Source organism: Solanum lycopersicum, chromosome 10, assembly GCF_036512215.1.
Source record: "Solanum lycopersicum chromosome 10, SLM_r2.1".
NCBI lineage: Eukaryota > Viridiplantae > Streptophyta > Magnoliopsida > Solanales > Solanaceae > Solanum > Solanum lycopersicum.
The window spans coordinates 61,348,242-61,360,564 of record NC_090809.1 but is presented as its reverse complement, the minus strand read 5'-3'; the positions used below and the strand labels follow the sequence as shown (position 1 = coordinate 61,360,564).

The 12,323-nt window shown below is 37.7% G+C and overlaps 1 protein-coding gene across 2 annotated transcripts; it reads left to right on the top strand.

Annotated features, from left to right (window-relative positions):
* Positions 1 to 10,252, top strand: LOC101250941 (transcription elongation factor SPT6 homolog). Of its 2 annotated transcripts, none has more exons than XM_004249282.5 (17): positions 1 to 470; positions 566 to 664; positions 1,138 to 1,264; positions 1,334 to 1,418; positions 1,545 to 1,698; positions 1,777 to 1,912; positions 2,007 to 2,274; positions 2,441 to 2,644; positions 2,727 to 2,852; positions 2,941 to 3,327; positions 3,873 to 3,980; positions 4,071 to 4,850; positions 5,023 to 5,164; positions 5,236 to 6,410; positions 6,556 to 6,765; positions 8,618 to 9,107; positions 9,721 to 10,252. In XM_004249282.5, exons 1-17 carry the CDS (start codon positions 437 to 439, stop codon positions 10,122 to 10,124), a joined length of 4,929 nt encoding a protein of 1,642 aa, XP_004249330.1. In that variant the 5' UTR covers positions 1 to 436; the 3' UTR covers positions 10,125 to 10,252. The 2 variants fall into 2 exon arrangements, with proteins under 2 accessions (XP_004249330.1, XP_010312166.1); XM_010313864.4 differs by having other exon boundaries at positions 160 to 470; positions 1,141 to 1,264.
* The last annotated feature ends 2,071 nt before the right edge of the window (positions 10,253 to 12,323 follow it).

Here is a 12,323-nt window from a genome sequence, read left to right as displayed (position 1 = left end):
TTAATCAAATTTCGATAGGAGTGTTAACAATACTCATAAATTTAACGAGAATTTAAGTGTTCATGTTGCAAAATTTAAAATATATTTGAATTCAGTTAGTCAAGTAAAAAAATATTTTTAAGTCTAGTTAATAATTCGGGATGAGATTAATATTTAATCGATTCATTCATTTCCTAATTGTCTTGAAAAAAAGGACACAAATAAGTACTCACTCTCAACGTCTGCACCATTTTTGTATCGCCATTTTTTCTCTCTCCTCACGCTATATGTAATCTCAGCACTTTTTGCTGTAATCAGTGAGGAGGAATCGAGAATTTCTAGGGTTTCGGTTTTGATTTTGATTTTTCACGTATTTGGGTGTGGTGCAGTGTGTGTAAAATATCTAGGGTTTTCATTGTGCCCTAAGTCATCGTCGGCGTCGAATTTCTGAGAAAAAATGGCTGGAAAAAACGTGATCTCCGATGACGAAGGTTGATTTTTGATTCTTTTTTTGGTTATATTAGCTGGGAATTTTAGTAAGTTGTTAAATGCATGTGTTTTTAGAAATATAATGTTTTGTGTGCAGATGAAGTCGGAATGGAGGAAGAGGAGAGGGATGATGAGCCAGTTGATGGGGATGGAGTGGATGAGCGGGAAGACGAGGATGAAGACGAGGAAGAAGAAGGTATTTGCCCCAATTTAATATGGTTGAAGTTTTCACACACATATATATGGTTGTATGTATTTTTGTGGATTGTTTATCGGAAACAACCTCTCTATCTTTACGAGGTGTAGGGTTGGGGTAAGATGCATACACCCATCCTTTCTAGACCCAACTTGTGGAATTTATGTATTTGCTGAGTGTTTATGGGAAACAACATTTCTATCTTTACGGGGTGTAGGGGTGAGGTAAGGTGCGTAAACCTTCCCTCCCCCAGACTCCACTTGTGGGGTTAGACCGGTCATGTTCTTGTATGGTTATATGTATTTGTCGAGAGTCTATTAGAAACAACCTATCTATCTCAATGAGCTAGGGGTAAGGTGTAGGTACACTCTAACCTCTCCAGAGGCCATTTGTGGAATTACACTGGGTATGTTAGTTATGTGATTCTATGTATTTGTTGTAATTTGGGTATTCTGGTGCTTGTATTTGGGCAGAAGGTCAGGATGAATATGAGAAAGATGGGTTTATAGTGGATGATGTAGAGGAAGAAGAGGATGAGGATGAAGATGATAGAGCTGACAGTGATGATGAGAGGCAAAAGAAGAAGAAAAGGAAGAAAAGGTGAGTTTGTTTTTCCGGATATTGCATAACTTTTCTCGTGCATGGCAGCCTTATATATTGATGTTTCAGGGAGTCAGAGAGGAATTACGTGCTTGATGAAGATGATTATGAACTTCTACAGGAAAGCAATATTGCGGTGCCTCGTCCAAAACTTGTGAGTTGTGATTTTTGCTTACTGAATTAACTCAGAAGCAAACACATATATATGCATTTCTTATGTAGGGTATTGATATTGTCAGTCAATGTTTTACACTTTCTGATTTTCACCCTGGCTGATTAGGAGAGCAAAAAGTTCAAGCGGCTAAAAAAAGCTCAGAGGGATATGGAGGATGAGGGTTCTGTTTTTTATGAGGAGGAGGAGTTTGGTGAAACTGGCAGGCGAGGGCGTACAGCTGAGCAGAAGCTTGAGCGTAGCTTATTTGGTGATGATGAAGGTAAACATCATTTTAGTTGTCTTCTTTATTGGGTATTTCTCGTGTTGTTGTTAACTGACCTCCCTGAGATATTTCCAGGGCAACCACTTGAGGATATTGCTGAGGAGGAAGAAAGGCTGGAGGAAGAAGAGGATGCTGACATTGGTGAGGAAGATGAAATGGCAGACTTCATCGTTGATGAAGAAGAAGTTGATGAACATGGTGCTCCTATTAGGTATAGCATTTGAGATATATGTGACTGTAGGATTCAATCTTGATGTTTTATATAGCTTTCTGATTTATGTCACATTGTCTTTATGGCTCCACAGAAGGAAAAAGGTAAACAAAAAGAAGTCCAGGCAGGCAGCAGGAGTTTCGTCCTCTGCTCTCCAGGAAGCCCATGACATATTTGGTGATGTTGACGAACTTTTAATGCGTCGAAAACAAGATCGGGCCAAATCCAGCATGCATGTTGAATCCGGTGAATGGAGTGAAAGGAGACTTGAAGACGAATTTGATCCTACTATTCTAGCTGAGAAATATATGACTGAGAAGGATGAGCACATTCGGAAAATAGATGTCCCTGAAAGAATGCAGGTGCAACACCGAGATTTTTCTGTGATTGGATCATACATCTTAGTGATCTTACTTTCTTTGTCATTGGATTTGACATCTTAGTTTTCTTGTCTGGGTAGGTTTTGTTGTTTTTCTTGTTTACTATGCTACTTTCTTAACAGTGGAGTCTCTTAATAATTCTTTGTAGATATCCGAGGAAAGCACTGGTCCTGTAACACCTGAAACCATCAGTATGGAAGAGAGTATCTGGATCTACAATCAGCTTGTTGCTGGTGTTGTGCCTCTTTTTAAGAAGAAAGATGGTGGTACATCTGATGAAGAGAAAGAGCTACCAATAGATAAAGATGACATTATGCGTTTTCTGGATTTGATGCATGCGCAGAAGTTCGATGTGAGTGCTAAACATTTACTAGGACTTAAATTTTTTCTATGCATGACATATGAGACTCTGCAAATTTTTGCTTTGTTATTAGGTCCCGTTCATTGCCATGTACCGCAAGGAGGAATGCATGAGCTTATTTAAGGACCCAGAAGAGGACGGAACTAGTGATGATGGTCCTAAAAATTCTGACAAAAAACCTTCAGTAAGATGGCATAAGGTGATACTTGTTCTCAAACTATTATGTATTGTCCCATTTTTAGAACCTTGGGAATATGAAATGTTTATTGAAAGAGATTATGCTGCAGGTGCTTTGGGCAATCCAAGATTTAGACAGGAAGTGGCGCCTCCTTCAGAAGCGGAAGTCTGCACTTGAGTTGTACTATAAGAAGCGTTTTCAGGAAGAGTCGCGTAGGGTGTATGATGAAACACGTCTAAAGTTGAATCAGCAGCTCTTTGAATCCATTACTAATTCACTCCAAGCGTCTGAGTCTGAAAGAGAGGTTGACGATGTTGACTCAAAATTTAACTTGCACTTCCCACCTGGAGAGGTCGGTGTGGATGAAGGACAATATAAGAGGCCAAAAAGGAAATCACAATACAGTATATGCAGCAAATCCGGCTTATGGGAAGTGGCGAGCAAGTTGGGATACAGCGCCGAGCAATTTGGTAGACATATGTCTCTAGAAAAAATGGTAAGTGTTGTCTTATAGGTTTTAAATCTGCCAAATGCTGAAGAAAGTAAAATTGCATTTATCGTAACTATTGTCTTAATCAAGGAATCCCAGGAGGGTCACCATATTACTGATTACACTTAAGCATTTGAAACTCAGTTTTAGGACATCATGACTTTTGGACTCTCAATTTGCTTGTTGACATACAATTTGAAATGAGATGTGTACAATTAAGTAGACTGTACAAAATGATGTCCCTGGCTTATTATATGCGTCGTCTCGTACAGAGATATGGATCCCATTTGTGAGAGGATAACTTGCTAAAATCTTAATGATCAACCTAGTTAAGACCTTTGAATTGCACAATGCTGAAAATTATATTTTCAGCACTTAAATATTTTCCAAATAGCCAATGTTGTTCCGTTTGCTTTCTCGTTATTATTGCTGTAGTTGGGTTTATTTCTTTGAAGTTCAGCTCTTATAGTCTATTTTGCTGAGGGAGTTTTGGGTAATATTTTACTAGTTGGAACCAGGAAATCACAGTGAAGGCGTGACCTTTCTTGCAGGGGGATGAGCTGGAGGATGCTAGGGAACCTCCAGAAGAGATGGCATCGAACTTCACCTGTGCAATGTTTGAAACACCTCAAGCTGTGCTTAAAGGCGCTAGACACATGGTATGAGGACATTTATGTTATATTTATTTGCAACAATTTTGTTGCCATGTCGGACTGTAATAGCTGACTCTTAGTGATCATCATATTTAGGCAGCAGTAGAGATCAGCTGTGAACCAAGTGTCCGTAAACATGTGCGTACTACCTATATGAACCACGCCGTAGTATCAACGAGTCCTACTCCTGAGGGGAATACGGTGATTGATTCCTTCCATCAATTTGCTGGAGTCAAGTGGTTACGGGATAAACCTCTCTCCGAATTTGTGGATGCACAGTGGCTTCTCATCCAGAAGGCTGAAGAGGAGAAACTCCTCCAAGTTACTATCAAGCTGCCTGAAGTTCATCTTAACCAGCTGACAACTGACTCGAAAGATCATTATCTCAGTGACGGTGTGAGTAAATCTGCCCAGTTATGGAACGAACAGAGAAAGTTAATACTCGAGGATGCAATCTTCAATTTTCTTCTGCCTTCAATGGAAAAGGAAGCAAGATCCTTGCTAACAAGTAAAGCAAAGAGTTGTCTTCTCATGGAATATGGTAATGTTTTGTGGAATAAAGTGTCAGTTGGACCATATCAACGCAGAGAGAATGATATTAGCTCTGATGAAGAGCCTGCACCCAGGGTCATGGCTTGTTGTTGGGGCCATGGTAAGCCAGCAACCACTTTTGTGATGTTGGATTCGTCGGGAGAGGTTTTGGATATTCTGTATGCTGGATCTCTTAGCCTTCGTGGCCAGAATGTTAATGATGAGCAGCGGAAGAAGAATGATCAGCAGCGACTGTTAAAATTCATGATGGACCACCAACCACATGTGGTGGTGCTGGGAGCTGTAAATTTGTCTTGTACACGGCTTAAGGAGGATATTTATGAGGTATGCAGCAATGAATTTTATTTGATTCCTTACTAATATGATTAGGGATAAACTCAAGAGCACTCTGGTAGGATATATAGTGCCCGTTTCAGGCATATAAAAAATCTTTTTATCACCCTAACTTTTTTTACTATGGTGGCTAAAGTATCTCTTGACTGTTCCTGTGCTTCAGATTATTTTCAAGATGGTGGAGGATAATCCAAGAGATGTTGGTCATGAGATGGATAATCTGAACATAATATATGGAGACGAATCCCTTCCGCATCTCTATGAGAATTCCCGCATTTCTGCTGACCAGCTTCCTACGCAGTCAGGTAATCACTCTCCTGTGAGCTTAAATGCAACTGTTAGGAGGTAGCTGTACTTATCATCTCCCTGGTTTTAGGTATTGTGAGGCGCGCTGTGGCATTGGGACGTTATCTTCAAAATCCTCTAGCAATGGTAGCAACATTATGTGGACCAGGGAGGGAAATTTTATCTTGGAAGCTGAATACTTTAGAGAGCTTTCTCACACCAGACGAGAAGTATGAGGTGGTTGAGCAGGTTATGGTGGATGTAACTAACCAGGTGGGTGTTGATCTTAATTTGGCTATAAGTCATGAATGGCTTTTTGCCCCACTGCAATTTATTTCGGGGCTGGGTCCCAGAAAGGCAGCATCTCTTCAAAGATCCATGGTAAGACAGCAGACAATCTTTACGAGGAAGGATCTCTTAACTGAACATCATCTTGGTAAAAAGGTATTTATCAATGCAGTTGGCTTCTTGCGAGTACGGCGCAGTGGATACACTGCAAATAGCAATACATATATTGATTTGTTGGATGATACAAGGATCCATCCAGAATCCTATACTCTTGCACAAGAGTTGGCAAAAGATATTTATCTTAAAGACATGGGTGAAGAAGCTAATGATGATGATGAAGTGCTTGAAATGGCAATAGAGCATGTTAAAGAGAAGCCACATTTGTTGAGGTTGGTTAATGCTTATGAATATGCTAATGAACATAACCGTTTTGATAAAAGGGAAACCCTTAATGGTATTAAGTTGGAGCTAATGCAAGGGTTTCAAGATTGGCGTAGACAGTATGTCGAGCCAAGCCAGGATGAAGAGTTCTATATGATTTCTGGTGAGTCTGAGGATACGCTTTCTGAGGGAAGAATCGTGCAGGCAACAGTTCGTCGGGTTCAACCTCAGAAAGCTATCTGTTCTTTGGAGTGTGGATTGACTGGTATTCTTTCCAAGGAAGACTCTTCAGATGATTGGAGAGATGTCAATGATTTGACTGAAAAAATGCGTGAAGGTGATATCCTAACTTGCAGAATCAAGTCAATCCAAAAAAATAGGTACCAGGTTTTCCTGAGTTGTAAAGAGAATGATATGAGAAATAATAGGTATCAGAATAATCAGAACTTGGATCCATACTACCATGAAGATCGCACTAGCTTACAGACTGAAAAGGAAAAAGCTCGTAAAGAAAAGGAGCTTGCAAAGAAGCATTTCAAGCCAAGGATGATAGTTCATCCTCGATTCAAAAATATAACAGCTGATGAAGCTATGGAGGTATGTTGTATCTTCATAGATGTGTGTAAATTTGGTGCATAGTTCTTATGTTGTGACATCTTAATAATATGAATTTAAGCGTCTTTAACAAATCTAGCTTTTGATGCCTAAGCTTATTTTCATACTCTCTTCATATGTTGTGCAGTTCCTCTCTGACAAAGAACCGGGTGAAAGCATTGTACGTCCCAGCTCACGTGGACCATCATATTTGACTTTAACTCTCAAAGTGTATGATGGAGTGTATGCTCACAAGGATATTGTGGAAGGTGGAAAGGAACATAAGGATATAACAAGCTTGCTGCGCATCGGGAAAACACTGAAAATAGGAGAGGATACTTTTGAAGATTTAGATGAGGTACTTCACTTGTCTGTCCAGTCATTTTATAGTAACGGGAGTTGTTCCTGATCTACAGTTTTTACTTTTTAGCATCTCTTTCCTTTGGTTTTGTGGGAGGGAGAATGCAGAGTATAGGGAACATATGTTCCCCGATGTCAATATGAATTTCGTGATCAACAATCTTCATGGGTCATCCAACCGGTGAAAAAAGTTGAATAGGCACCCAAGTCTGTGGCCTAGTGGTCAATGAAATGGGTTTGAGAACCATGAAGTCTGTTATGGATCTAGTTACGGGACGCTGCAAGATAAAATCTGAAGTTCTCTTTTTTCTACCTATGGTCCTGGTTCCTTAAGAGAGAAATAGCTTAAATACAACATTGGTGATTAACCACCCACCTAATAACAAGGAAATGACTTCCTACTACTAATGAAATGAGAAGGTGGAGGAATAACTCCTTACTGCTAATAACTACTACAAAGAAAACAACCGCTATAGGGAAAACACTGTTACAGAGGACCTATTACAGAGAAAACAGAAACATAATTAATAGCTACTAATTTAATCAACTTTCTGATTAAATTTTCCATGGATAAAACTGTTGTAGACTGAAAGGGTGCTAACATTACTCCCCCCTTCAAATCGCGTTTGTCCTCAAGTGCTAAGTGTCAAAATAATTCTTCATTGCCGTAGCCAAATCTGGAGGATTATGCAACTCAACCTCAGTTGCTATATAATCATTAAGTGTGACTGCGTAAGTGTACCAGCCCGCGAAATTAATTGCTCAAATGTTTCTTGGTAATCTGCCACAGACCCGATCTGGTGAGCTAGCGAATTCTCCCAATTTCTGACTTCTGATTGGTGGCCCAAACCAAAGGTTACAATGACGTTTGAAGTCATCCCAAGACAGTTGAGGCAGATCTGTCTCTAATTGAAGAAACCTAAGTTGTGCATTGCCCTCCAAATGAAAAGAAGCAAGTCCGACCTTTTCTTCTTCCAGAGTTTGTTGGTGTCTTCACACCTTTTCAACCATTCCAAAGGGTCCTCTTGGCCATTAAATCGTGGGAATCTAGTTTTGTATCCTGACCCTCCTGCCACTCTGTTTTTACCCTTCCAACCGCGATTCTGACTGATATGTTTAATGGGATCAGAATCGACCTTAGAATTTACGAAATCCTGTGTGAGTGCTTCCAAGCGAGCATTTGTTGCTTCATGTCTGGCTAAATTGGCTGCACGTTCTTCTTGGAACTAATTCACTAATTGTGCTAGTTGATGTTGAATTTGATCTCCCATAACACCTGTTTCTGATACCAAGTTGTTATGGATCTAGTTTCGGGACGCTGCAAGATAAAATCTTGAGTTTTCTTTTTTCTACCTATGGTGCTGGTTTATTAAAGAGAGAACCTGCGATCTCTTGAGTTAGAAGTACTCAAAACTTGACTAATTTTCTGCTTTTCACTTCCTTTGAATTCAAATAACTTAAATGCAACATTGGTGATTGACAATCCACCTAATAACAATAAAATTGCTGAAATGAGAAAGTGGAGGAATAACCTCCTTACTGCTGATAACTACTACAAAGAAAACAACTGCTACTACACTGTTACAGAGGACCTATTACAGAGAAACATAATTAATAGCTACTGATTTAATCAACTTTCTGATTAAATTTTCCATGCATAAAACTGTTGGTAGACTAAAAGGGTGCTATGTTTATTTTACATTTTGTGGTCCTTGCAAATTTTCATGGGGCGCTTGTTTGATTACTTTTATTTCCCCTGGACAGACAATACATTTGTGAATTGTGCATATGTTCTTTTTAGTTTCTTGGAAACACTAACAATCTCGTTGATTTTATGTTGTGTTTTTCAGGTAATGGATCGGTATGTTGATCCATTAGTAGCTCATTTGAAGGCAATGCTAAATTACCGTAAGTTTAAGACGGGAACAAAGGCAGAAGTTGATGAGCTTTTGAAAATTGAGAAATCTGAGTACCCTATGAGGATTGTCTATAGCTTTGGTATTTCTCATGAACACCCCGGGACATTCATTTTGACTTATATACGAAGTTCCAACCCACACCATGAGTATGTTGGTTTGTACCCGAAAGGATTTAAATTCCGTAAGAGGATGTTTGAAGAAATTGATCGCCTTGTGGCATATTTTCAAAGGCATATTGATGATCCCCATGATTCCGGTCCATCAATACGATCAGTTGCAGCAATGGTGCCTATGCGCAGCCCTGCAAGTGGGGGTTCCTCAGGATTTGGTAGCGGGTGGGGTGGTTCATCCAATGATAGTGGTCGAAGAGGTGGTCAGTCTGGGGACAGAGATAGGTCTTACGGTTCAGGTTCTAGAGCAGGTAAAAACTGTTCCTCCGCATTCTTTCTCCTCTTCTCTCTCCTCTTAGTTGCATGATGGAAGGTTGTTCTTCAATCTTCATCATGCTCTGAAATTGCTGAAACCCTTTAATGGGTTATCTAACTGGTGACTTTCCTAGTTACTTTTTTTTTGTGAGATGAATTGGGCTGGATTTGCAGCCAGGAGGAGTTGCCCTTATTTTATGCACCTCCTCCCAGCATTGGCTTATCTGTATCTTCAAGTTGTGGCGGTGTGCCATGGGTTGTGGTGGTCTCTCTTGTGGACGAGCATTGTCTCAACTTGCCAGCCCTACTTCGTGGGCATGGTATTTGACTTTCCCCCCCTAAAAACCTCAGCGTAGGTTAGTCCCTCACCAGCTCAACTTAGAGAATGCTGAGATACCTGTTGTGACTTTTATTTGAACTAAGAGAGATTAAGAAAGCTCTCTTGAGGCTAAGAGAACATTAGTGTGTATCTTACTGTGTACATCTATAATGTGTTTCGTTCCATTGGTGTCTTTCTACTGTTGCTTTCAGTTGTTAATATCAAGGTTGATAAAAGAGGAGAAAGACCACGTACTTGTTATTAACGGTACAGCACTTTTGGTTTTGCAGGTAGAAATGACTACAGAAATCGAAACAATCAGGATGATCAAAGTGGATTGCCACCAAGGCCCTACGGTGGTGGTGGTCGGGGACGTGGTCGTGGTCGGGGACGTGGTAGAGGAAATAATGATAATAATGACGGACAGGATTCGGATTATGGCTCTCAAAAGTGGAGTTCTAAGGAAGGTGGAGGAGGAGGTTGGGGTGAAAACCAAAATTCACCTGCCAGGGAGTCTTGGGGTGGTGGTGCTGGAGGTGGTAGTGGAGACGGAGGTAGTTGGGGTGCCAGTCCTAGTGGTGGTTGGGGTGCTAGCCCTAGTGGTGGCGACAGCTGGGGAAAGGACACTGGTGGTGAGGCCGAGGATTCTGGGTGGGGTGGCAGTAAAAAGTCCGGTGGCAGCGGAGGGTGGTGATCATGTAATGGCTTTTGGATATACTACCAGTCTTGGCTTGTTTTCTTTGGCAAGCATAGATAGTTCAAACTTGCATCCTTTTAACTGAATTTGTTAAGCACTATCTATTATCATCTCTGTTTTACCTATTCCCTCGCGAAATTTTAGTGCATCGGGTTGCCCTGCTTGTTATACCTATGTTTTGTTGCGACTCCATTTTCAACCACAATCTTTGGCTAATTAAAGTTGAAAATAACATTAATTTGGTCACGGGTGCGTACACAAGGAACATTAATGTGTCCGTGATTGGCTCATTGCATGCCTTTAAATCACTAGTTTTTTTGTGTGGTTGTCACCATCATACATTCATTATTTCACATTTCTTGTTTCTTCATTCATACTAAACAAAAATAAAATTAGTTGTTAATAATTTGAATAATGAAATTTACTTAAATAATAATAATAATAATAAAAACTTTATGTTTTATTGGTTCACCTAGAATTTGGTTAGGCTTTCTATCCATATCAATATGAAGTTTGTGTTTGGTTGAGCGTCCTCTTCGAAATTGAAGTTAAATAAATAAGTTATAACTACGAATCGACATTGCTTACCATTTAATATTTACTCTTTATATAATTTTCTATTAAAAAATGTAAATAAATAAATTACTTTACCTCTAGTGTCACTTTGTTAACTAATTACGAGTTTTGAGTGATAAACATAAAATCATCATCATTAGGTACCACTCTTGAATTTATTTTTAAGAACTTTTCCACGTTATTTCACATTTAGTCGGGCGATAAAATGAACATCAAATTAAAAAAAAAAAAAAAAAAAGAGTTACCATAGTAGTAACCAAGAGTATGCTAATCACAATTACTTAAAATATATTTCAACTATAATAGTCTTACTTTGCTTAATTATTTTCTATATATAGAGTATATATGAATTTGTTATATTTAGCCAAGTCATGTTCAAAAGAAGTTTTTGAATTTAAATGACCATTTGACTTAATTCAAAAACTTTTTAAAGTAAATTATTATTATTTACTTATTTGAAAATTTTAAATATTATTTATTTATTTATTTTTGAAAAAAAATTTACAACCATATTTTTGTTGACAAGACAAGGGACCAAAGTTGACAAAAAACGTGTAGAAGTTAAACCTTTTGTTTGCATATGTGACTTTATTACAAAATACAAAAAACCAACCGATAAACCCACAAACAACAACTTAAAAACAAAAAGCCATTCTAACATAACAACAAAAAAAAAAAAAATCTTAATTAAGGTAACTATATTATTTACATTTGATATTTATCATAATTAAGTCATCAATAAATATATTATTTATGTTTTATTGATAGCTGTTATATTTATTGAATCGATATATATATTAGGTACAAATAAAAATTTTTAATGGTGAAAGTTATACCACTAATTCAAGTTTTATCCTAACCCTAAAATGATAAAACTTTATTCACCCAATATTTTCATATATTTAATAAATACAATATTTACATATATTTAATAAATACAACTGTGTGTGTTTTTCATCAACAAAATTATTACACTTGATCATGACTAAGTCATGTCATACATTTTTACTTTATTTTTCTTTTAATTAACTAAGGTTAACATAATAATTGATTAAGTGAAAGAACACAATTCTATATTTAAAGTTCTTTAATTTTTTTTATTACACACATATATATCTATAGTGATATAAATATGATAAGTTTAAGATTTTAATTTTTAAATAATCTAGTATTTCCCTAACTTTTTTTCTTATTAAATTCTACAAATCAATCAAATATGATCATATAAAGTAAAATAAAAAAAAAGTATGATTTAAACTTGATATAGTATTGTTGCATGTCTTGATCTTTAACAAAAAAACGCAAAAATGTTGAAATGGATGTACAAGTACTGAGCACATAAAGAGAGTGATACGTTAAAAACGAAGATATTCACGATAAAGTAAACGTAACTTTCGTAGTGAATAAAATGAAAAATAACTTGAGTTGAAATGATCTAGACGTGTGAAAAAGAAAAATTTGAATATGGAGGATTATGATCTTAGACATAATATCGTCATAACTTAACGAGAATATGATCTTAAACGTAGCTTAACGAGAATACGCTCTTAGATAAGAGAATTTGTAGGTCGATAATTATAATAGATAGCAATACATAACCATCACTTGTCTAGTTTCTCT

What these genes read in the sequence shown, in the direction of transcription:
- LOC101250941 (XM_004249282.5), top strand. Translation starts at nt 437, where the DNA reads ATGGCTGGAAAAAACGTGATCTCCGATGACGAAG. An exon ending in ATGTCCCTGAAAGAATGCAG is followed by an intron (nt 2,275 to 2,440) that starts GTGCAACACCGA and finishes AATTCTTTGTAG; the next exon opens with ATATCCGAGGAAAGCACTGG. An exon ending in CGGTTCAGGTTCTAGAGCAG is followed by an intron (nt 9,108 to 9,720) that starts GTAAAAACTGTT and finishes TTGGTTTTGCAG; the next exon opens with GTAGAAATGACTACAGAAAT.